The sequence below is a fragment of the Camelus dromedarius genome, chromosome 10 (assembly GCF_036321535.1).
Source record: "Camelus dromedarius isolate mCamDro1 chromosome 10, mCamDro1.pat, whole genome shotgun sequence".
Lineage (NCBI taxonomy): Eukaryota > Metazoa > Chordata > Mammalia > Artiodactyla > Camelidae > Camelus > Camelus dromedarius.
Window position 1 is genome coordinate 38,471,677 of NC_087445.1, and position 25,568 is coordinate 38,497,244.

The 25,568-nt window shown below is 39.1% G+C and overlaps 1 protein-coding gene and 1 long non-coding RNA gene across 3 annotated transcripts in view; one reads left to right on the forward strand and one right to left on the reverse strand.

Moving 5' to 3' along the window:
* Window positions 1-25,568, forward strand: part of TMC1 (transmembrane channel like 1) — a 307,101-nt gene that overhangs the window by 114,322 nt on the left and 167,211 nt on the right. Inside the window, exon 3 of the mRNA XM_064490277.1 lies at window positions 14,207-14,258. Within this exon, the coding sequence (XP_064346347.1) occupies window positions 14,207-14,258 (52 nt within the window). The remainder of the gene's footprint in view (window positions 1-14,206; window positions 14,259-25,568) is intronic.
* On the reverse strand, window positions 539-23,736 carry LOC116152654 (uncharacterized). 2 transcript variants are annotated; one of them, XR_010382684.1, is made up of 5 exons: window positions 23,313-23,736; window positions 15,936-16,032; window positions 15,624-15,760; window positions 6,888-6,965; window positions 539-884 (listed from the first exon to the last, which is right to left on the reverse strand). It is a non-coding gene; the product is annotated as an uncharacterized LOC116152654 (long non-coding RNA). The 2 variants fall into 2 exon arrangements; XR_004136216.2 differs by lacking the exon at window positions 15,936-16,032.

A 25,568-nucleotide genomic window follows, 5' to 3' on the forward strand; every position in this document is an offset into this window, starting at 1 on the left:
AAAAGAGTGCAAAGATCTGTAGATCAGAAGCCCAGCAGATCTGACCACTAATTCACTGGGTGACTTTGCACAAGTCCCTTCTCTGTAAACCTTACTGTGAGATAGCAGCTTGGACTGAGTTCTCCCTAAGGAATTTCCTAAAACTTCCCCATTGATTAATTTCAAATCAACACTTTTTCTTTCCAAAAACATACTATCTAAAACAGTTGTTCTCCATTGGAGCAATTTTGCCTCTCAAGTGACAGTTAACGATGTCTGGAGGCAAGTTTAGTTGTCACAATTGGAGAGTGAGGGTGGATTTCTACTGGCATCTAGTGAGTAGAGGCCAGGGATGCTGCTCAATATCCTACAATACACAGAAAAGCATCCCCTACTGCCTGCCCCTACATACACACAACAATGAATTAAGCAGTCCAAAACGTCAGCAGTGTTGAGGTTGAGAAACCGTGGGCTAAACGAAATTACAGAAATTTTAACAGGTTGCTTCTGGATGGGATTATGGGTGATTTTTCTCTTACTGTAGAAAAAAAAAGTCCCATATTTTCCAAATGTTTAATATTGAGCACTTATTTTTATAATCATTAAACAAACGGACAAAAAACACACACATAAAACTTAAAAAGTGAAAAGCAAACAACACTACCACCAAACAGTATCTCCCCAGACCTGGTTTATGAGTCTCCCAATAGCAGACATCAGAAGCAACATGCCTTAAGTGTTCTCCAAGCTAAGTCGGGCTGGCAGCGGGCGGAGGAGCCTGGGCTCTTTGATGTGAGATGCTGCAGAAGACCTTACTTAGCAAACATTCAAGGTTTCCAGTGAGTCATTTGCCTGTGGCTTTGCTCTGCTCGCTCAGGTCCTCCTGTGTTTTGGTTCTGGAGAGTCTGAAGAAGAAAAACAAGCTGTTTTGTTTCTCTTTAGTTTGCACTGTCATTGAGCAATATCTAGAACTCTGCAGCTGGGCCAGTGTGGAGTGTGTCAGGACCCAGAAAAGTCTCTGGGAGTTCATTATTTTAATATTAAAGTTTATATTAAATTTTAATATTAAAGTATTTAAATATTAAACATTAAAATAACATTTCAGGTTATATTCAGAGAGAGTAGTAGATATGCTCCCCTAGCACCATAAGGGTAGCCAGGAATAAAATAAAAACTACTTCTTCAGTGAGAAGAACTATCCAAAGTGAAGACATAGGGGAACATTTCTAACTGGCCTATGTATTTAGTGAATGTCTTGCTCTCTCTCTCTTTCTATCTCAGCAAAATTCCTCATCAGTCTCATTATTTTGTCTCAGCCCATCCAAATGAGAGTTAAATCTCTTCCCTTTTCCTAGAGTCTTGATGTCCGATTCAGGAAAGCTAAACATAAAGTTACGAGTTTGTTAAATAACTCAGGTTGCATTATTTTTAAGATTCCAGGGTCACAGGGAAATTCTGACCTGAATTATCTGGATGAACTGTCACAATTGTGCACCGCTTTGTCTGTTCAGATTTGGCAAATGCAGACCAGCACTCATCCAACGGGTAGACTGGACCCTGGCTCACACAGCAAAATAGAATTTCAGGCTCAGTGATTTCTAATCTGTTACCACTTGCCATTTGATGTTGGAAGAGGGCAGTTTGCTCCGTTGATCTCTATTTCTATTTTAGCTTTTGAAAAATTGGGATGATAATGGTTATTTGGCTTACATGCTTGTCAGGAAGAGTTATTTGAAAGTGCTTTGCAAATATAAAAATGTTCAACAAAATTGCAGAGTCATCTAGATGCTGCACCACCTGTCTGCGTCAAAATCCATACCCCTTCCAGACTGACTTTTCTAGCCCTACTCTCCTATTCTTTCTTTTGTTAAAAGGTATTTAGATCACCTTTTAAATGTTTTTTGCATGTGTGTGTGTTTTCTATTCTATTAAAATATTAATTTCTTGAAAAGTGTGTTTGTAAGTTAAACCTTTTATTTTGAAAAGTTGTGTAATTTCCCTTTCCAACAATTCTTTTGCATTGTAATAAATGCAAATGAAAGTGTACTTTTCTCTAGAAATGGAACAGTCTACTCAGCAATCATAAAAATTCTTGTTTGAAAAACTGGAGGACTAAGGAAGTCACATAACTTTTCAATTGGATACTGTATTGAATTCAAGTGAACATATTTTGATGTAAGGAATGAGCTGAGCATCGTTTTCTTCTATAACTCTTTAAAGTGGACTTCATTCCAGTGTGAGACAATAGAATGAAAACCAACAAATTTCCTTTAGGAGAATATTTATAAAGAGTAAGCTGGAATAGACAATAGACAATAGACTAAGAGATATAATTGTACATAAATAACTTCAACTGAGTTGAGTTATAGAAGAAAAACCAGAAACTGTATATGGCCCCCTTTTACCACAGTGTTAAGGAATCAGTTCAAACACCACCATTCCGTGACCCGCTCTGTAATGACCAAGTCCTGTTCTGAGTGGCTACAGCACTCAGTGTTTCTCATAAGGAACCACAGTAGTGGATGATAAGCTCAGGAGCAGAAAATCCAAAAAGCAAAGAACAGAACCTAGAACAGAAACAAACTGGGATGGGCAAAGAAGAACCTGCAAAACACACAGACACCAAACCCAGATAAATATGGCATTGTAGTAGCCATGACAAAAGAATGGTTAAATTTTGGAAAACTGAGATGAAGAAAAATCATCCATCCATAATTCTGCCATCTAAAAAAGAAAACACACATAAAAAAAAAAGAATGGCTAAAGAAAGAGGGTAGTGGTCAGTCAGCTATGTCAAATGCTGTGAGGATTAAGAGGTATCCAGATGGATTTAGCAGCAATTGAATCATTGACGCTGAGTGCAAAACGCAGACCTCAATGTGTTTAGGAGGCATTAGCTATTTTGGAACATACTGATTTCAGGTTGAATGTAGGGAAGAATCCCATTGTTTGAAAGCTTTTATTTGACTGAAGAATATCAATTCATTCTTAAATAGGTATGTGAGAAGGAGGCTCTGGGTCTGATATGTCTTTGACTGAAAGAAAAATAAATAATACTTATGCCTGATAACCATGACACATCACCCCACATTTGTTAGTAGCTTTCTACAGCTTAAAATATTGTTAAAAACATTAATTATTGCAATATCCCTAGGAGGCAGGTGTTAATACTCACGATATACAACTGTCAGACTCTGGTGATTGGATGAAAACAACTACACCATGAGTCATAAGTTACTACTACTTACTTCACGAGAGTCATAATGCACAGGTATCTATCTAATGGTGGAAGCAATGTGTGAATGTCCCACAGGATTGCACACGCGTGTATAAACATTTCCAGCCATTGATCTTTATATAACTTTAGTGAGATAACAATTAATGCTCTTCTGTGTCCTTATATATCCTGAGTCAGCCTCCTGCACTGAACTTCGCCCTAATGTTCTCTCAGTTTACAAGTACGTTTGACAGAGTTGTTATTTTCTTCCTTTTGTGTTTATTGCCTGTCTACTTCCACAGGTGTTGTTTTGCAAGTTTCATCACATCTCCTCAATTAAACTTCACTTTACTAACCAAGCAAACTTGATAATTATTGTTTTACTTTTCTGATTGAATTGGGTCCTGTAAGGACACTGATTAGCCAGAGATACTTAGATATGATTTTCCCAGCAAACAAGTATTTCCAATCAGATACAAGACAATGACAATAGCAGGACTATGTTTTTAGACTTCTGGAGAAAGAGGAAAAATTAACTTAGCTGTGTTTAGGTTTCTGCTCATTTTCCTCTGAACCATGTAGAGGATTTTTTTGGAAGTAGAGAGACCAGAACTGAGCAAGTTAAACTATTAATTTTAAGAGATCACAGCAGTGGAAAAAGAGGATGATAAAATGAAGTTAGCATGTTAGTGTCACTACAGGCCATAGTGATAAAACAGAACAACAATGTCAACAAATAGCAGATAACAATAAGGGCTTACTCCAAGCCCTCATTGTTTTCAGCTTGTTTAATTTTCACAGTCGTCTGAAGTGAGTCCTGTCCCATGTTAGAGCACAGCTGTGTGGGGATCAGCACGGTGGAAGTGACTCGCCGAAGGTCAACAGAGGTAGTGAGTTCAGAGCTGGGGTTTAAATGCAGGCTGTCAATTTCAAACTGCTCTTCCACAATTCTGTCTCTGCTTCTCTACCTTTTAGACACACTTTCAAATACTGGAAGGTTTGACAATAAAGTTAGAGATGTTTGAAGGCCCCAAACAAGTCAGTGATAATTACAACCTGATCATTATTACTGTCTAACAATATCTCATAGTGCTATGAAACACCCATAGTTAACTGTTCTAGCCACTTGTTTGCCCTTGAACATTGATTCATTGTTTAAGTTGAACTGCCTCCTTCCCTCACAAAGGTCTTGCAGGTTCTAATAAAAAAGGATTTTTTGCGGGGCAGGGGAGGAGGGTGGTGGTGGTGACCGGTTTCTACATTACATCATTTTTTAAAACTCTTGTTATGCACCAAATTTACCCCATCCTGTGCTATTGTGTGATCCACTCAACTTGCTGTCTGACAGATAACATGCAAACAGTGCTCTTATGTAATTGACATATTTTAATGTAATTTACATTTTATAGAGTTATCAGTGTACGTTTGTACCATACTATATTGTTTGAGAACCAATTGGTTTTTTTTTTTTTAAGTTTAAGTGAGATTATACGTGAAAATCACTGACATTTATTATTACTAGGGGAGGGATAGATAATTAGTTTGTTTCACAAATACTTGCATGCTTACTGTGTCAAACACTGTATTAGGAATTGGAGATACAAGGAAGATACAATCTAACCTACCAAAGACTTCCCTAGTAAAAAAATAATCATAATGGGATTATTGGTATAATAACAGTTTTTAAACTGTCACATGGATATACAGAGAAAGATCCAACTAAGTTTTGGGGGATTACAAAAGAAATTGTAACTGAGATGTGGCACTTGAGCTGCCTTTCAGATTAAGGAGAAAGTTACCAGGTAGACAATGGATGTTCAAATATAGGTCTTATACACACGGAATACAGCATAAGCAAAGGTGTAGAGATATAACAGGATTTGGGGGGGTGGGTATGATTGAAGCTTCGATTGCATGGTCACAGTAATGGGTTGTGATGAGAGGAGGTTGGAAAGTGGATTGAGATTGGACTGAGAAAAGTCATCCAGGTCAGATGAAAAATTTGGCCTTACTTAGGCAACAAGAGCCATAGACAGTTTAAATTCATCATTAGCTTTATATTTTATACCAGTAATTTGACTTTCCTTAAGAAACATGGATCGGAGGGTGATAGGAGCAGACTCCAAGGGACCAATTCATCAAACCTGAATGCCAGTAGTTCAAGAGACAATAAAAGTCAGAATCAATACAGTGGCAGTGGATTTCAGAGTCTCAAAAAAAAAAAAAAAAAAAAAAAAAAGAGGACTTAAAACGACCATTAGGGATGGGAGGAAGATAGAAAATGAGGGAAAAGAAGGAGTTAATGTCTTTAATGATTGATGGTGATTTTGCTAAGATTGGTGATACTGGAGGGAGAATAAATTGAGAGAGGAGAGAAAGATACTTATAGAATTCTAATTTTAATGTATTGAGTTTGAGATGATAGTGGAGCAGCCAAGAGCCCAGGCCCTCTTTGGTTATCATTTCCTAGGTGATCATATCAAAGTTCTGGTAATAACTTCAATCTCTCTTATCTGTTGTGGGTAAAGAAGAAACTTTGAATCTTGCATACAATCCTTTACTCTGCAATTTAGAAAAAATATATTTTTACAAATGATAGTTTTTTTGTTATTTGACAAAATCAGCTTAAAACTTTCCCTACAGTTTCCAAATTCCAGTAACCTAGGGAAAGCATTAAATTGTGTTGATAAAATTGTTGGCCACAATCTGCCTGTAGTGATGATAGCTTAGAATCATGAAGTAGCAATATTCTAGCCCAAGAGAAAACAAACTTTATCCTGAACACATGTGTTCTTTTGCCTTTCTCATCTGAAGTCACTTGAAAATTTTATTTTTCCATTTTGAATAGTGGATTCTGCTAACAGTTTTAAAAGCTTTTCTCCTTTTAGGGGAGGAGGGGAAAAGTTTTTCCTCCCTTTTGTCTGATAGCTGAGGAGTGAAGATTTAATCGGTGAGAAAAATATACACACTACCAACCTCAGAATGTTCCTGCTGCTTTTAATGTTTGATGTGCCTGACAGATTACCCTTTCAAAACAGGATAATAGGATAGGTGGTGCTGGAAAAAACTTTTCCATCCAAGGCAAAACCTCATGGACGTTGAAAAGAACAGGCATTAGCCTTGTCATTTGGGGGAGGGGAAACATGTCCTTGGGGCCCAGATTCTATAGTGAAAGGCTTCCATCTCTTTAAACACACACCCCAGGCTCCCTCCAGAAGGTGTAATGGAAAGAACATCGAACAAGAATCAGGAGACTTGGCATCTATTTCTGACTCTGCCGCTTTATGGGATGGGCAAACCTTACCACTCTCTGTGCTTCGGCATCTTCATTTGCAAAAATTAACAGTTGCATTAGATTACTTCTGCCTTTAACCAAAAATAAATACAATATGTTTTTGAACACCAGCTACTTTCATATATATTCCTGTGCTCAATATAGATTGATTGTGAAAGAAAAAAACAACCCAAAGTCACATTATCCATTGTTTACTAATGAGAAGACTAAGGCTCAGGGAATTCGAGAGATTTACTCAGTATCAGGAAGTTAGTGAGCATTTCTGAGGCAAGGCCTTCCTTTAACCAGTGTCCTTTCCATAATATTGCACTGCTGTTAAACAATTTCTGTTATTTGGCAAGAAGAACACGACAGATAGATAAAACTGAAACAGTAAAACTACCTACTATTCCTTACCTCAGGCAGACACAACTAAGAATTTAATGTAGTCTTCAGAACAACTCATCTCAAAGCTTCGAATGGCTGCTTGGGTATCTAGAAAGAGATCATGAAGAGGTATGAAAATTCAACAATGGGCCCTTTCTTATTCTTGCCAAGACTGAAGAAGCACAATTTAAAAGCTGAGGAGGAAATAAAATACTGAACCTATTGTATAAGAGAGATGCCTTGCAAATTATGAGGTAGTTAAAAAAATGTTTAGGTTTTTCCTTATCATTTTATAGACTACATGTTTTTGAGAATTGATATTTGTCCTTTGGAGGGGTGGGGATGCATTAAAGCATTTTGTGTGTACATTTTGCATGTACACACATCCACTTATTTTGGTAGTGACTGATGGACCATCTGTAGAATAAATCAAGAGAAAGGACTGAGTCATGACAGAAGTGAGATCTTAAAAGAGACCAGTTGTTTAGAAATCTCTTCTCCACTCCCTCATCTGCCCTCCTCAACTCTTCTGAAGGCCCTGGGGAGTCAAGGGCTATCACTATCTTTTCTTTGAATGTCCTCAGGAAGCTGAGAACAGGACTGGCTTAGGCTTTGTGAGGGGTACAGGATTGTGGGTGAGTGATGTAGGGAGAGGGGAGACCAATCCTCTGCATTGGAGGGAGGATGGATAGTGGACCACAGATGTTAAAAGAACAGAGAGGGGAACTTGACAATGATAGGATGGGAAGGAAGGAGAAAGAGGTCAGAAATAAGAAAAGGTCACAAGGAGGCCCCACTGTGAATAGCTGGAGTCCTTGGACTCAGATAAAAAAGCAAAGCCTGCAGTATTAGGTTCTTCTTACCCTTGTCCATTCTGCCACAGACATACCTTGCAAATTGATTCCACCCACTTCTCTGTAATCTACTGCTACTATTTTAGTCTAAGACCACTCTCCTCTTTCCTGAGGTTATTGCCACAGAATCCTACCGGAGTTGCCAGCACCAGGTACTCAATTATTTTCATCTCTTAGTACATTCCACACAGTACAGCCAGAGAGATCTAAAATGCAAATCAGATCTTGTTGCATCCCAGTCTTGAACCCTTTCATTGCTCTCCACTTTGCCCTCATGGTCAAGTTTAAGCTTTCTAGTGTGGGGGCATAAGTCCCTTTCTGATTTTTTCTGCTTATTTCTCCTGCTTCAGGCCTCACTACCCTCCACCTCACAGATGATGTATCAGCCATAATGAGTTCCTAGTAAGACTCTATTGCCTTTTCTTCTCTATCCTCAAGGCTTTTCTCTCTGTTGTGAGATTCTCTTTCCTCTTCCCATGATGTCTCCTTCTAAACTTTTCTCCGAATAATATGTAATAATCCTTCAGATTTCAGAGCAGATGTCACTTCCCCGGGAACATTTCCCTGATCTCTCACTGCAAACATGTTCCCCTTGAAGTTCCCGTAGCACATGGTGATCACTTCATAGTAGGATTTATCACACCTTCTTCTGGTAGCCTGTTTAATTGTCTGAATTCTCCACTAGTCTTTAAACTTCTCAAGTATAGAGACTTCTTTGTGCATCATTTTAACTTCTTTCCCCAAAACAATTTCAGGTATTTGACACTCACAAGAAGTTTGCCCTTCTTTCCTTTCTGTGGAAGCAGTAAATGGCTCTTAAGCATCATCCACAAAATAGCTCTCCAGCTAAAGACAGCTCAGATACTCATGTAGTCTTATTTTGCCTCAAACAAACAACTCTGCCTCTTGAGTTTGTTCATTAATCAAGACTTTATCCTGGAGCTCTAAAAATTGACTGTTACCTCCTGAGACATCCCAGTCTTGGATTCTGTTTTATTCCATAGATTAAATTTACCTTTGGCCAACTTTCCATATCTGTGGCCCGTGAAAATTGAACTTGGGATTGAAAACCTGTAAGTAGTTGGAAGTGTGGGAAGGAAAGAAAAGGGTATGGGGCTTCTCCTCCTGCACTTCTCAAACTCCCAAGCTGAACTTCCCTCTTCAACGTGCTCCTCTCTGACCCACACTCAGTCACAAAGATTTATCTGTGTAGGAAATATATTTCCTACACATGTCATAGTAGAGCTCCTACTCTAACCATGTTTCTTGGATTTCTGTCCCTGTCTGAATTCTCCCCTTTCCAATTAAAATGGAAACTAGATTAGAACCATATTCTATATGGATATGATCAGAATAAAATAAAACAAGAGAATTGCTTCAGGCATAGAAGCTCACACTGTAAGATTCAGTTATTACAAATAATTATTGCTTAAATACAGTGTTCTTAATCAGCATTCTTAAATATTTTGGGTCTTTAGAAATTTTTTGTTTATTTTTCATTAATATGCAGTATCTGTTATCTCAGTGGATTCTAAAATGGTTGGCTAACCTTCTGATCTAAGATGGGGGACTGAACATTTGTATTGACTAATTATGTTTCTCCATACCTCCCTAAAGTAAAACTGTAGATGTACAAAATGAAATAGACCTGTACAGCAAAGGAAAGGATGAGCAGATGAGAGATTCAAGAAGAATTTTCGTAAATGAAAGGTAAATTTAACAGTAGAATATAGAATTATCAGATGTGTTTGGAAGACCAACAGCATGAGTAAGACAATCCCCCCAAAACCAAATTGACCCCCTTGGAAAATGGAAGTAACTTGAGAATACAGGCATGAACTAAAAATAAGTCATTGAAACCAACAACTAGTTATTTAATGTATTCAGAGAGAATTGGGAAATCATCACATCCATAAAATGATAGTACAGTGAAAAAATCTGTACTCTGTGTCAGGGTGTGTGTGTGTATGTGTGTGTTTAAGTATATATGGGTAAGAACCAGGAAAATCTTCATAAAGGAAGCGCTGCGCTGAGCTTATTGAAAAAGTAGATGCACTATTCTCCAGAGAGATAGAGAAGCAGGGCATTTGGGGCAGAGGAAGCAACATTAACAAAACACAGTGAAGTCCAGAAAACTGTAGATAACTGCACAGAGATTACAGGGCTGAAGTGTGCATAGAAAGAGGTCAGCCTGCTGAGGTAGACATGAACTAGTTCATAAAGGGCTCCAGACTTTTGAAGCCATGCTAAAGAGTTGGTATGTTTTTGTTTGTTTGATTATATTGTCGGTAATGAGAAACAAACACTTTTGTGGAGATAATTGAGGAAGGGATTTATATGATCAAATGTGCTTCAGGTTGATTGCGCTGAGTGCTGTTTGCTAGATGGATGCCAAAGGTTAAGACTTGAAGCAGGAAAAAGAACCAATCGATGAGAGAGCTTGAGCTAAGGTGGTGGCATTGGGGCAAGACTGCACTTAGTTGAGCCTGGTGGCAACATTTATCTAGACAGAGAATATAGGATGAGGAGCAGATTTCAGAGGAACATAATGAGCCCTTTTTTAGCTCCTTGTGAATGTTCAGAAATGGCAGCTGGTGTTGCATAATTGTAAAATTGGGGCTTAGCTTAGTTATTGGCTTCTAAGAACAAAATGCTTTCCTTTTTTTCCTCTGGCCTACTCTTTGAAAAATGACACCAAGGGGTGGGGCTCAAAGGGTGTTTTTTTGAATAAAGACCTCTTTATTCACATCTTTCTTTACCTCTTCTGCCCCTTCTAGACATTTTGGCTGGTTGTGCTGATTACAGCAGTAATCCATGATCGTGGCAAAAGTTCAAACAAAACAAAAATGTAGAAAGTACAGAATAAAGCCCTTGAAGTAACTTCCCACAGATAACTTACACTAACAGTTTGGTCTACAGTCTCCCAGATTTTTTTTTTTTTTTTTAGCGTATATTCTTTTACTTGACCAGGCACTATATTTTGTGGAATCTTACTATCATACTGCTTTTTAATTCATTTCTTTCATTTTTAAGTTGAAATATTTCAAATGTACAGAAAAACAAAGATAAGATAACCTCTGTATATCCAGCACTTAGATTTAAGAAAAATCAACACATTTCCAAATCCTTTCGGTAAGTAAAATTTCAGATATAGCCAAACCATGTAATTGCTTTCACTTCTCTCTCTCTTTCTCTTTCTCCTCTGACCCTTTCTGTATCCCAGAGGTTTGAACTATCCTGAAGTTGGTGTGAATCAGTCTTGTGCATGTTTTGAAAAAATTTTCTACATATGTATCTGTCCAGAAACAATATATAGTAACATTTTCTCTTATTCTATTATTTACATTAAATGTTAATACTTAGATTTCATACTGTATATATCCTTTTTCAGTTTGCTTTCGTTAAATGCAACATTATACTTTTGAGATTTATCATGTTACTTCATGTAGATTAATTTTACTTTTAAAATCTACTCTGTGATACACAATTCTACTTTTCTGATCACCCAGTGAGAATAACACCATGTTAGCAACAGTGCTGTAAATTGTATCCTTGAACATCTCTCTTTGTATAAATATGAAAGACTTTCATAGAAGTGGGACTATGGGAGGTGCCTGTACTCAGCTTTACTAGATTGACAGATGGCTTTCCAAAGGGGCCATACCAGTTTACATTCCCACCAGCCATTTGTACACTTTTCTGCTTCCTTTCATTCTTTGCCAACACTTGCTTTTTTTAGACTTAAAATTTTTGTCAATCATGTTGGTTACAAAATGGTAGTTTTATGTGTCAACTTGACTGGGCCATAGGGTGCCCAGATATTTAATTAAACATTATCTGAATGCGTCTGTGAAGGTATTTCTGGATAAGAGAAACATTTGAATTGGTAGTAAATTGCCTCCCCAGTCGGGGTGGGTCTCATCCAACCTATTGAAAACCTGAAGAGAACAAAAAGGAAGAGTAAGGGGAAATTCTGTCTTCCTGCCTGTCTTTGAGTAGGGACAAGGATCTTCTCTTGCTTTCACAATAGGACTCGGATTAGAACTTATACCATTGGCTCTCTTGGTTCTTCTGACTTAGACTGAAACCATATCATCAGCTTTCCTCTCCAGCTTGCTGACTTGACCTCCATAACTGCATGAGCCAATTCTTTATAATGTATCTATATCTGTCTGTCTGTCTGTCTGCCTATCTATCTATCCATCCATCCATCCGTCTCCTATCGGTTCTGTTTCTCTAGAGAACCCAGAGTGTATTAGCATCTCATTATTGTCTAAGTAGGCATTTCCCTTAATAACTAGCAAGGCTGAAAATTTTTTCCCTACATCAACCATTTGGATTTTGTCTTGAGAATTTTCTACTCATATACTTTACCCATTTTTATGTGTCTAGTCACAGCCCATCCAATTGTTCTTTCTCACTTTAGGGACATCCTTTCCATCTTCACTCCCTACACCCAGAATTTTTAATGTCATATCTGTTTGAATATAAATTGAAGAAAATGAAGGCTAATGCAGAATAAAGAAGGGTGGTGTAGGCAGATGAGCAGTGTGTCCTTCTGTAAATAGGGGGTTTAGAATAAGAGGAAGTAAATGAATGTGCAACCTCAAAATCCACCTCTCACAAATGGCCTCAGAGTACATGATGACACTGGCATGCTGTGCAAACATTTTCTACCCACCACAATGATTCCGTACTGCATGTGGACCTTGGAAGAGAACATCCCTCACTTTAAGCCATTAAGGAAGCAAGTAATAGTTTCCCTTTGTATGGTTTATAATGATCCTAAATCACTCTCAGAAAAAAATCTCACTCATTTCATCCTCTTTAATTAGGATTTCTGTTTTTGCAACATTTTAGTGGTATTTATGTCAAATGTTTACTTTTCAGAATGTCTCCCTTTTTGTCTTTTTTTTTTTTTTTTCTGTTTTGATTAGGCTATAGCCATGCTCTGTGTTCCACGTGGATGTTCCTTGGAAACTAAGCATTTTTGAGATGGCAGGATTGGGACTAGTAAAAGAGAACAGGATGATCTGTGAGCAGTGTCTCCTCCAGTTAAGGTGGTTAAGGAACACAGATAGGGGAGTGTGTTGAGTGACCTTTGTTTAATGGGGTGCCCAAGCCTCGGTGCTCCAGGGTGGGTGGCAGTCCTGACTGGCCCTGTGGCTCAAGAACTGCTGTGATATCAGGGCTGCAAAACAAAGATCTGAGTATGCTGCCATGACTGCTCCCATTACAGAGGTAGTACTCCTTTCCAGCTGAAAATTTTCTTTTGCCACAGTCCCCATCAAACCAGATTGAGTTGATGGTCCAATTTCAAAGCATGTTTCCTTTTACAATAGGCATTTCATATCACTCTTTTCTCCAATAATGCGGAAACAGTTTTGAAACTTGACTGGAAACCTTATCCATCCACAAGGAGATTGTAAAAGGCCACCTGCTAACCATAGGAATCCCAGACTGATACAGGCTGCCAAGTTCATTTAAGGCGGATAATGGTTATTTCCCTATCACTTTCTACACCTATCCTCACTCTACAATAGGGGTCATGAGAAGTGTGATGCGTGCCTAAGGTGAAACTTCAGAAATCAATTCTTCTGAAAAGTGTCCTCTACTTACTCCTCCTACAGTCCCCATGTCCTCTCACATTTCCCTGTGTGTTGGTCAGAGTTTTCCAGAGAAACAGAAACAATAGGATATATACAAATATACATGAGAGGAGATTTATTATAAGAATTGGCTCACACAATTAAGGAGGCCAGGAAGTCCACCTGCTGTCTGCAAGGTGGAGAACCAAGAAAGACAGTGGTGTAATTCCGTCAGAGTTTGAAGGCCCGAGAACCAGGGAAGCCAGTGTCCAAGGGCAGGAGAAGATGATGTCCAAGCTCAAGTAAAGAGAGCAAATTCACCCTTCTTCTACTTTTTTGTTCTATTGAGGCTCTCAGTAGGTTGAGTGATGCCCACCTATATTGGTAAAAGCAATCTTCTTTACTCAATCTACTGATTCAAATGCTAATCTCATCTGGAAATACCCAGCAATATTATCTTGCCAGCTATCTGGGCATCCCTTAGTCCAATCAGGTTGATATGTAAAGTTAACCATCACACTGGATTCTCCTTCATTGTTGGAATTACTCATTCATTGTAACTTCACTTATCTGTCTCCATCATAAAGCACAAACTCCTAGAAGAGCAGGACCAGTGCTGTCTTTTCGATCCTCCAGACCTGTATGCTTGTGGGATGATTTTAGTGACTGGAGTTGGGTGTGGGGAAAGGAGCCAGCTGCCAACTGTCATGAGGCTCCTGTGCTCCTTTTGGCCAGCCTTCTCCCCTCCCCCACCCTGACCTCCTTTTCACCTCCATCTCTCTGCTAAAAAGGAGATAAATAATACTACACTTGCACAATGGGTTTACATGTATTGTCTCATTTGTATTATTATTCCACAATAGTAGATGAGGTTTGAAAACTAAATACCATGTTCTTAAATTTGCAGATCTCTGGAACAAGAATTGGGAACAACGACAACATTCTGAGCTTCCCAGAAGGTAACAACTATGGGGATTTTTGTGGACATCTGAGAGAAGTACATGCACAGATGGTTTGCCTTTTATTGGCCCATTTTGCCCAGAAGGCAACGTGAACTGAAACAAAGGAGTCTTATATCAGAAGGGTGTGGGGTCACAGCAGCCTTCAGGGTGGCTCTGGGTCCTTGCTCTGGTCTCTCTCTCTCTCTTTCCCTTCCGGTTTGTTCTGTATTGCTCATCTTGTTACTTCACAGACTAGGACTTGTGACATTTTTCTTCTCTGGAGTAGAAATGACAGAACTGTCAACATTAGTTTCTGATTGGTATCTCTGAGTCAGGCAAGAGGGCTGGGGTGATTAAACCTGGGTTCACATGTACCTTCCCGATAGCCAAACAAGTATTCAGAAGTATAGGAATAGCTTGTTAGGGAAAGATACCCAGGAGAATGGTTTTGTTGGTAAACTCAGTGGAAGGGGGGTGTCTTTTGTTTCTAAGGAGAAGGCTCTGCTTGGGTGGGAGCCTTGTGGCAGAATCTCCATTAAGATGTCAAAGTAAACTGTATGAAATCACTTAGGAAGTAGCTCAGATTCAAAAATCCAACTTTATAGACAAGAACTGTGATCATGGTAAGCTCGGACAACTGTAATATAGTTGGCCAAGAGGAGCCCCGTGAATATGTTGAATAATCTCAGCTTGTGTGCCAAGTGTATCATGATCTTTTCCCTCTCTCTTCTCTCTCCCCTTTCTCCTGCTCCTCCTCTCCCTTTTCTCTTTCCTCTCTGACCTCTTCCTCTAGACCCTCTTCCTTCTAGTCTCTCCCTTCCCTCCTCTATCTCCTGTGATCTCTCTTTCATGTGCTCAGTTCCCGTTTGCATCAACAAACATGTACCGAACTCGTGCTTGTGCCAATTACCGTGCTAAGAGCTGAGCTGTCAAGGTGAATCAGTTCTGTTTCCTGCTCAGCAGCAAGGCATGATTTGATGGGCTTTGCCAGGCCCCTTCCTACATCCCTAGCTTCTATTTCCTAAAACACACCCCACTCATCAGCCTTGGCACTCTTTTTTTTTTTTTTTTAATCTTTTTTTTAGGAGAGGTAATTAGGTTTATTTATTATTCTTATATATTTTTCTTTTTCTTTCCTTTGTGCAAGGGGGAGGTAATTAGGTTTATTTATTTTAGAGGAGGTGCTGGGGATTGTACCCAGGACCTCATGCATACTAAGCATGCACTCTACCACTTGAGCTATACCCTCCCCAACCCTTGGCATTCTTATTCTCTAATATGGGCAACTGGGATTTTTCTCCATCTTATCAAAAATATCCTCAGAAAAAACTTGTTTTTTTACTGACTTGTAGTGTATAATCTAAAGGTGCAGAATGTACTTACTGTGTAACGATTGTTTTAGATCAAGTCCCCTGGGTAGAGCCTCCAACTGCTCCTTTTCCAATAACATCTCTGCCCCTTGCTCCTCCTCTTAGAAGTTCTGGAGCTGCCATTGTTTCTGCCCTCAGGTGGCTCACCACCTAGGGAAGTAATGTTTAGTTTAATTGCTTTAAAATTCTTTAATCACCCTGAGAGTTGATATGACTGGGTGGCACAACTGATTTAGAAATGCCCAATTTAGCAGACTGTTGTGCTTGAGCCCCAGGGATGGGTGAAGCAAAGGAACAAGAAGCCAACGATTCTCAGGACACTCACTTTGATTGCATAACAGGGAGAAGTGTCAATTAACACAGGTACTGGCCGGAACACCCCGTAATGCCTCCATTTCTAGTCAGATCAAAAACAGTTCACCCTGTAAATAAGTAATAGCTTAGTTTCTGTTGCAGGCTGATTGAGATCAGCTAACCTTTAGGCAAAGAGCATGACTCTTTCTTGCTAAAGCTTTTGGCAAACTCTTTTCAGCTTTATGCAAAGGATTAGGTTAACTCTTGTAAAACTGGTTCACCAGGAACAATGACTAAGTGGATTTTTTTGTATCTGGCATATTATGTCTGAGCAGCTGTAAACACATTTACAAGCTGGAGTTTCAAGGGAGGGGAGGATTAGCCTGCTGGAAAACAAGCCAACTGCGTATGGGCCTTCACCCAGCCAGCATACTGTGTTTTCATCTTCACTTCTTGCAATTTTATTTTCTTTCTCAAGGACTTTGACCATGTCATTTTTCCTTTAACACTAATAATTTCTCTCCACCCTGCTCCCATTGTGAATGTGTGTGTGTGTGTGTTTGTGGTGATGCTTTCTGATATCTCAACAAGGGGTGGCGAATCCTAGGCAAGTATGTCCATGTTATTAAATGTCTGTCTGCTTTTTAACCTCTCCAATGACGAAAGCCAACTGACAAACAAGCGATGCTCTTATCCCCCTCTTTGAAGTCAGCGAATTTGAAAGCCGAGAGAAATTTTCTTTCAAACAGGAAGTGTTTCAGAGTCTGAACAACTTTGCATTTAGACAGTGCAGCTTTCAGTTCCAGATCTTGGCAGTGGGGCAGGCAGGGGGTGTGGCAACTACAGACTTTGCTACAGGGCAGTGTTTCCTACGGTGTGTTCCCAGGAGTTACTGACAGGAGGGACGCTACAAACAAATTTACTGAAACAAGGATTTCCAATGAGGGACCTTTCTTAAAGTATTAATTATGCTAACATGCCTTGGGCAGAGTCAAGGATGAGTTATAATACGTGTCATTTTTCATATTTATCATCGAAACCACATCACCCGCAGCCTTTCTCTAAGCCTAGCATTATGAGAAACACACTTCAGTGGTGCCTGAGGACCCAGGGAAGGAATAGAATGAATGAGGCCTCCTAGAATAGAAAACTCACCCATCATAGTTCCAGTTGATGCTGGTTGGTGGATAATTTTCCACTTTCTACCACTGAAATTGATCTGAGGAGAGTAGACCGAAATGAGGACTGCTCTTTGAGGATCCAGGGCTTCTGGAATTTTCCCTGTTCCTCTTTACTACGACCATGTTCACTTTGAAAAATCAGCATAGTCCATTTGCTTACAGAGCTGAGCCTTTCTTCACAGTGAGGGATTGTAACCACCCATATAGTTAGCATGATTTATAACCTGTTCATTAGCCTGTTTTAAAGTTCAAGTCAAAATCTGGTAACCTAAGTACACACTCTAACTTTTACCACTACCCTTTCTTCTTCCCTACAAGCTGCTTTCTCTGGTTTCTACTAACTCATTACTGCCCTTGAATTTACAACTTTGTCTCCCTTGTTCCCTGTGTCACCTGCTTGGTCTCTGTTGTCCAGGATTCTGCCTTGGAACTCTCAGACTCACTCTTCTATATGTCCCTGGACTCAATTCTGACTGGCCTCAGAATCACCCAGTCTCTTCATGCCAGTCCCTTTGATTTCACTCAGTCTTTTGATTCAAGGATGAGGCCTAGAGATCTCCACTTCTAAATGGCAGCCCAGTGGGTTCTGATGCCTGCCCAGGATTGAGAAACACTGAGCTAGGTTCTGGGAACACAGCCCTCCTGTCTTTTACCCTGGAGCCCCTCCTGGGTCATGATTCCATTTCCCCTACCTCTGCCTTTCAGAGGGAATAAAAATGGAAGTATTTGTTAAAGTTTCTACTATGTCCCAGGTGCTTCAAACATGTTATTTTGTTTAATTTTCACAATACTCTTATGGAGTATATACTATCACCTTTATTTTGAGGATAAGGAAAGCAAAATTCAGACAGTCTGGGCAATTTTACCAAAGGCTTACAATTAAGGAATGACAGAGCAGGGGTTCAGCCTCCAATCCAGCAGAATCTACAACCTTGCTATTTAAAAAGTGTGGTCCCTGGGATCTTGCTAGAAATGCAAATATCTGGGTGCCATCTCAGATCTGCTGAATCAGTTTCTATAGGTGTGGGGTCCGGAAATCTATATTTTATCAATTCCCTCCAAGTGATTTTGATGTATCCTAAAGTTTAAGAAGCAACCTAGAGTACCATATATTTCCCCACTATATTGCCTTTGTCTTTCCCCTCATTTCTTGCCTTGGAAGAATTGCCTTATTTCTTTCCCAGTAACCTCATTATCAGCTCACTGTGCAGCCTCACTCGTATCTTTCTCAACCAGCAGTTTTATTACACACACCCTTGTCATTTCCTTTACAACATTTGTGGTATCTGATGAGTCAGCATGGGGCTCCAATCTGGCTTCAGGTTTTGCCATATCTTGCCTCAGTTTCTCAACATCTTCCCTTGCATGTTTTAAGGCATTGAGGACACTGACTTCCAACCTTCTTTTCTAGACTTGGGGGTGCACATGGGCACATGGGCACATACCTCACCCCTGCACTCCTCCCCCCTTAAATTTGATCATACCATCTAGCTGCCACATTCATTTATATATACCACAGCTGGGAAATCCACACTGGTGGTCTACTTCAAGTTCAGATTCCCAGACAAAGAAATGCAAACATCCAGTGGCCTTGGAAAGGGTCATTTAGCATTGAACTATGTCTCTCCCAAGTGAAGCAAGGGTGGGAAGATTTTTGAACATGAATCTGCTGATAACATGGCACCTCTTCAAAACTTGAATCTTATTCAGGGTGGGATGAAGTCCAAATCAAACCAGAAATGCTCCCATGCTGCTCTGCCTTTAGTGAGAGGTTTCAGGGTGGCAAACTCCTGCCTCTTTCGATATATGCAGAAAGTTCAGGTTGCTTGACAAAAGTCTGATTGCTCTATAAAACAGTTTGATCCTAACTTCAAAAGAATTTTTATGCTATTTGAACTATATTTTAAAAATGAATTTATTCTAGTATCTTTAGCCTCATAAATAATGCATAATGATTGGTGAAGAATTAGCATTTTGGAGTTCAAAAAACATAAAGTTTCCTTGGATGGCTGATGCATCATATTTATTTATTTATTTATTTATTTATTTATTTATTTATTTATTTAGTTATGTCGACGTTTGGTTGATTTACAATATTATATTGGTTTCAATGTGCACAACATAGTGATTCAATTATTTTTATAGATTAGACTACATTTAAAGTTATTATGACAATAGCTGTATTTCCCTGTGCTGTACCACATATCCTTGCTGCTTATCTATTTTATAGAGTAGTTTGTATCTCTTAATCCCATACCTAGTCTTGCCCCTCCCTCCTTCCCTCTCCCCACTGGTAGCTACTAGTTTGTTCTCTATATCTGTGATGCACCATTGTTAAATAGAAGAAGAGGAAATAGAGGGGTGACAGGGAAAACTTAGTTCAGTGGTCTTTAGCTTTTCTTTTCTTTATTTATATTTAGCTTCCCAGATTGTTTCTTCAGTGCCACCTTTCACAAAAATATTACATGCATAAGTATTAGGTTGTATCCCTGGCCATCTATAATGGTCATGTTATTCTGTTCAGTGGTTTGCTCATGGAATCATAGTTGGTATGTCTAGATGCATTGGATCCATTTATATCTTTCTTTCTCCTTTCTAAGTAGATTCTCCTTGGGTTAGACTTCTAAACATGAGCATTCTTGGGTCAGATTAATTACTAGAAGAAGAATTATAGCTTTCCCATACAGTGACTTTACAAGAAGCATCAGTGAAGCTAAATTTCAAATTCTGCTCATATTTCAAATACATTTTTGATACATTTTGCTTAGCAGTTTATTTGACTTCTCATCTCCACTGGTTTTCCTGCGTAACAGCATAGAACTCTGTAAATAAAACCCAATAATGAGGAGTGACCCAAAAGTCTGGTTATTTTTATTAGTAAACTATTTTGGGGGAAAACACTTCACATTTCACATTCTCATGCTCGACAGCACTGTAAATAAGTCTGATTTTTTTTTCCCCTTGGGTTCAAGAGAATATTTTGAAGATAACTGACCGAAAACAGAATTAGGAAAACAGTGCTATCAGTTTTCACATTGAATAACTTTAGAGGGAATGATGGCATCTTTTACTTAACAATAAACATTCAAGGATTTATAAAAGTTGGCAAACTTCAAGAAAAACACATTTAGAAAATTGTGCTATGATTTAGTGTTCTGGCTATATAGCTTATTTACTTTTTTTTTTTCCCTAAAAGTTTAAAATGAAATTTAAAGCACAGTTGATCTTGGCTTGGATAGGCAGCCTGTGTATTAACTGGGGATTTAGTGAATATGGAAGGGCTGATCTACTTCTAACAGTGAGACCCAAATAGACCCCTTGGAACTTTCCATAATGGTTGATTAGGCTTTTTAAATCCCTCTTTCCTCCCTTCTTGTTGGCTTCTGCCCTCTTTAGTTGTGTGCTGATTTGTTACATATAATCCTGATATTCTAGAATTGCTACCTCAATTTATGGGGGAGAAGAAAATTTAATAAAACCCTTGATTTTAAAATCTTAAGTTTTTCATACTAGATTTTTTGAGGGGAATCATTTAAATTTATTTATGTTTTAACAGTCTCCATGGAGTAATGATTAAATGTAAATTAATCATCACCCTTTTTCAGTATCTTACTTGTTAAACCCATGCTAACCCTCAGAAATATTGAGGAACCTCTAGTTCCCCATTCAAAATTTCCACAAATTAGAAACATAAATGTCTTCATTGTTATTACAAACAAACAGGCAAACAAAACCAGTGACAACAACACAACAATTTTTATACTTCTAGGATTCTATGTTAGATATTGCATGAGGGTTATTTACTAGACATGTTCTAATGATCTTTTTTATTTAAGAGCAGATAAAATAATGTCACTACTTTAACCTCTTTGGCTCTACCTCTTGACACATGGCTCTTCATTAGTCTTAAGAACAAATTATGCACTGAAATTCCAACTGAGTCAATTGATTGCCTATTCAATATCCTCTATGAGAAATCTTATACCAGAGCTTTTGTTTCAGAACTAAGTGTCAGAAAAATTTTGCTTCCCCCAAGTAATGGCATGTTTTCTCCTTCTGGACAATGGGAACCATGCGATTGAACATATTTTCCTTTGTGCTTTACTGCCAGGAAGCTCAGTGCCAAACTTGTAGCCCAAGTTGTATGGCAATATAAAGTCCTCTGGCCTATGTAACTGGGCTGTTGATATTGATCTTCAGTCTTGAATTTAGTTGACAAAATATGCCACTATAAATTTTTTTGAAGTATCTATAGGCTACCTGAAATTATTATGGAATAAAGTATGCTATAAGTAAACCAATAAGTCAGTTGTTTGACAAACAGTGTAGTTTTGCAGACAGATAACTTTGTGAGTGGTCTTTAGATTCCTAGTCCAACCCACAGAAGCCCGTATCATTTCAGTATACATTTCATGTTCTTTTACCACATGGCAGACAGATGTGCTCCTGATAGGGAAGTTTGTAAGTAAGTGTTAACAGAGCTCAGTCTCTCAAGGGTCTTGGAGACTATAGGAGGAGAGACAAATTCAAATTATGTAAGACTAAATAAAATAGTTGTTAAATAGCAATAAAAACAATTTGATATAAGGGTACAGGGAAAGGAACAGCTTATTCTGCAAGGACTTAAAAGATAGAGGTTTTTCAAAGGCAAAAAATTGAAGGCAGGTCATTTCAAGCCACAGAGGCTGTATGAAGAAAGCTTAATGTTACCAAATTGCAGTGAGAAATGACAAAACAATGTTGTTACAGAACATTATTAATAAGCAATAGATTATCATTCATACTGTTTCTTGAGGAAGACAGGTTTATGTAGAGGTGAGTAGAACTTTTTAAAGGGGACTTCTGGGAATTTCACTATACTAGTCCTTATCATATGCACTGCAGTTTTAAAATTGCATTTCTCCTTTTTTTAATAGAGAAGTTTCATTGGCATTTCTCGAATGCCTATCAATCATGATTGGGGCTATTTCTGAGTTGACAGTCATAATGAAGAGAGGAAGCAAAAGAGGAAAGGAGAAGGCTGTGCAGGAAGAAAAGGGAAGGAAAAATGATGACAGGGATTAACTGTATTTTCCTAAGGTAGAGAGAGCACATGAGGATAAAGAGCATATGAAAGTCCTCAAGATAATGAATTTCTCTGGATTGGAGTTGACCAAAGTACAGAAGGGTAAAGAGACTATGGCATATGGAGACTTCTCCTTGGGAAAGATGTCAGTGGAAAAGCTATTGGGTCAGATTGCCGTCAGGATAGAACATGGTGGTGGCTTGACAAGGAACACAGTTTGATACAATCAAGCCATCAAACATTATGATGTGTGCTGTGGACAGGTGGAGCAGTGGGTGTGGAGTGGTAAAGGCACAGGTGGGTGGGTAGGAGAAATCATGTACCTTGGGTCTTGCCGCTACTGATGTCGGATTCCACTGGCCATGTCACCACCTGAACTGTTTGACTTTGGTAGCTCATTTACAACATCAAGAAGAGCTGCTTGAGTAGAACCAGAGGGAATTTCATAAACAGCAATTGCAGTGATTCCTACTGGCTAAGAAACAATTTATACAAGGGCTGATTTCAACACGCACTAATGTATACAGTTTAGCTGGCGTTTTATATGGAAACTTTAATAGACCGTTCTAATTGGTGTTTAATTTACATAGATTAGAGGGTTCCACAGGCCCACACATTAGGGCTTGGGGATTTTAGGCCATTAATGGAGATGCCAGTTTGATTCAGATAAATAACCAATTTTAGGGACTCTTGCTCAAGTTTGCCTGATATAGCTAGACTGTCTTATTTTATTTTAATTAATTTATCTTTTATGTACCAAGTTATTTATTTAGGCAATGATTGTAATAGTAAAAGCTTGGAGTCAACTTAAATGCCCATCAACAAGGAACTGATTATATGAGATATGTCATTCCATAACATTAAAAATGTGTCTTTAAAATAATGAGGCATGTAATGACAACATGCTGTCTAAGATACACGTTTAAGTTAAGAAGGAAGATGAAGAACAATGTGTAAACTATGCTAATATATGTGTTTTAAAAAGAGATGATGTCCCACATACATATCACCCGTGTATGCCTAGTGTTCCTCTGGACGGCCACTAATGACTGTGGCTGGCCCTGAAAGGGAATATTAGGGGTCAAGAGTAGGAAGGGAGGACTTAACTTTTCACTGTTTCTTTTCAAACTAGTCAGTATTAACTTCAGCTTCTTTTACTTACTCTTGTCCAGCGGCTTGAACTAGCTTTCCATCTCTTTCCAAGATTCGGGACAAAGGGAATCGCTGTGTCAGCATCAGGCAGGAGAGCTTTGATTTTCTAGTCCTGTTCTATGTGGATGTATCTCAGATTCCCACACAATCTGGGTCAGAGCAGCCCAGCCTTAGTGTGAAGTTTTTTTAAAAAAGATTCTTCTTCAGAGAGATGAATGAGAAAAATTCCCTCCTTATGCATGGAGATCAAATGGCAAGCAGAGTGGGATGGATCCCAGTCACCACTTATTTCTGAGGTTAGGTACTGTTGTGCAGTCTGCACACTTGTGTGGTGGCCCTGAACTGGGTCACCTTGCTGGAAGAGACTATGTGTTCCAAGCACCTCCCTTGGTATAACATTAACAGAAAACTCAAGCTCTAGGTAGATCATTGCACCTGCCCTACTTTTCCACCTGCCCTCACAGTCTTCAGGGTGACAGAGTCCAAGGAACTAATTGTAAGTTGATGTGGTGAATGATATGAGTGCTATAGAGGAGACTCCATGAAGGGCTTTCAAAGAATGAAGAGGAAGCAATTCTGTATGATGGTAGTTGCATCAAGTGGAGCTGTCTAGGTCAGTGTTCTCACTGGGGCTGTCTAAGGGACCTTTGACAAAGTTTGGAGACATTTTTGGTTGTCTCAGCTGGAGGTGGTGGTGCTACTGGCATCTAGTAGGTAGAGGCGAGGGATGCTGCTGAACATCCTACAATACACAGGACAGTATGCCCCAACAGAGAATTACCTAGCCCAGAATGTCCATTGAGAAACCTGGTCATATGCTGTGATAACAAATGACTTTTAAAAATCTCAGTGGCTTAACTCAACGAATAATGATATCTGCCTCATGCTGTATGTCCAGCGTGGGTTGGCAATGTAGCCCGGTTCACCGTAGTTCCACCAGGGAGTCTGACTGATGGAAGATTCATTTCCATGTGGGCTTCCACCATCACTGTGACAAAAGAAGTGGACTTGGTGGATGGCCCAGGAGATTTTAAACTTCTGCCCCAAATTGGCACATATCCTTTCCATTTGCATTCCACTGGCCATAATTTATCATATGACCAAGCCTAAACTCAAAGCAGGTGGGAAGTGCATTTTTGTCTTGTACCCAAGAGGAGGAGAGTGTGAATTGTCTTGAACTGCCTCGTGACCATTGTACTGATGGTAGAGGTGGTTGTGGCAATGGTGCTAGGATTTAAGGAAGGCTTCTGTTCTCCCTCTATTGCTGCATAACAAACCACCCCAAACTTGGGGGCTGAAGACAACAACAATCATTTAATTAGCTCATGAAGCTGAAACCTGGATATGTCTGGAAGGGAACAGCTTATCTCTACACCATGTGGCATCAGCTGGGGCAGCTCGAAAACTGGGAGCCGGAATCATCTGAAAGCTTAATGGCTCACATGTCTGGCAGTTGATACTGGCTATAGACTGAGACCTCAGCTGCGACTGTCAGCTGGACCGCCTACACGTGGCCTCTACGTGTGTCTGTTTGGATTCCTAACAACATGGTGGCTGGGTTCCAAGGCAGAAAGTAAATGCTGCCAGTTTCTTAAAGCCTGTGTCTGGAAACTGGCACAGCATCACTTCTACCAGATTCTGTTTATCGAGGAGTTATAAAGCCCAAATTTAAGGGGAGGGAACATAGACCCCATGTTTCAATAGGAGGAAGGTCAAGGAATCTGGGAGCCATGTTTAAAACTGCTTCTTAGGTCAGTGACAGGGTTGAAGAAATGACAAGGTTCCTTCAGGTGGAGTTTGGGGGATGAGTATTCTGGACAAAGGTACATTCGAGTTGAATCATTCTCAGTTTTCTAGATGATCCTGCCTCATAGCTACTCATTCCTAGTGCTGATGTAAGCCTTATAAGAATGTTTTGATCCAATTATAAAACACATATCAGATGTACTGTTTCACTAATGTGAACTGCAATCTGGGTTTATTCTGATTTAATTGTCTATATTATACATGATTCATTCTAATGCAAACAAATGAAATTGTTAAAAATAAAAAAATAGCACCATCAAATTTTTCTGTTAAAAACTTGTTTTTGTTTAATAATAATAGTTTAGTTTATAATAATATTTTAATATACCTCAGTTTTGGGATTTAGTAGATTAGTGGCACTCATTCTACTTGGGATTCATTTTGCTTTGAACTTCATTGTTCAATTTAGACTTTAAAGCAGGCTGGACTTGACCTGAAGCACTTTTGTCAGGAATCAGAT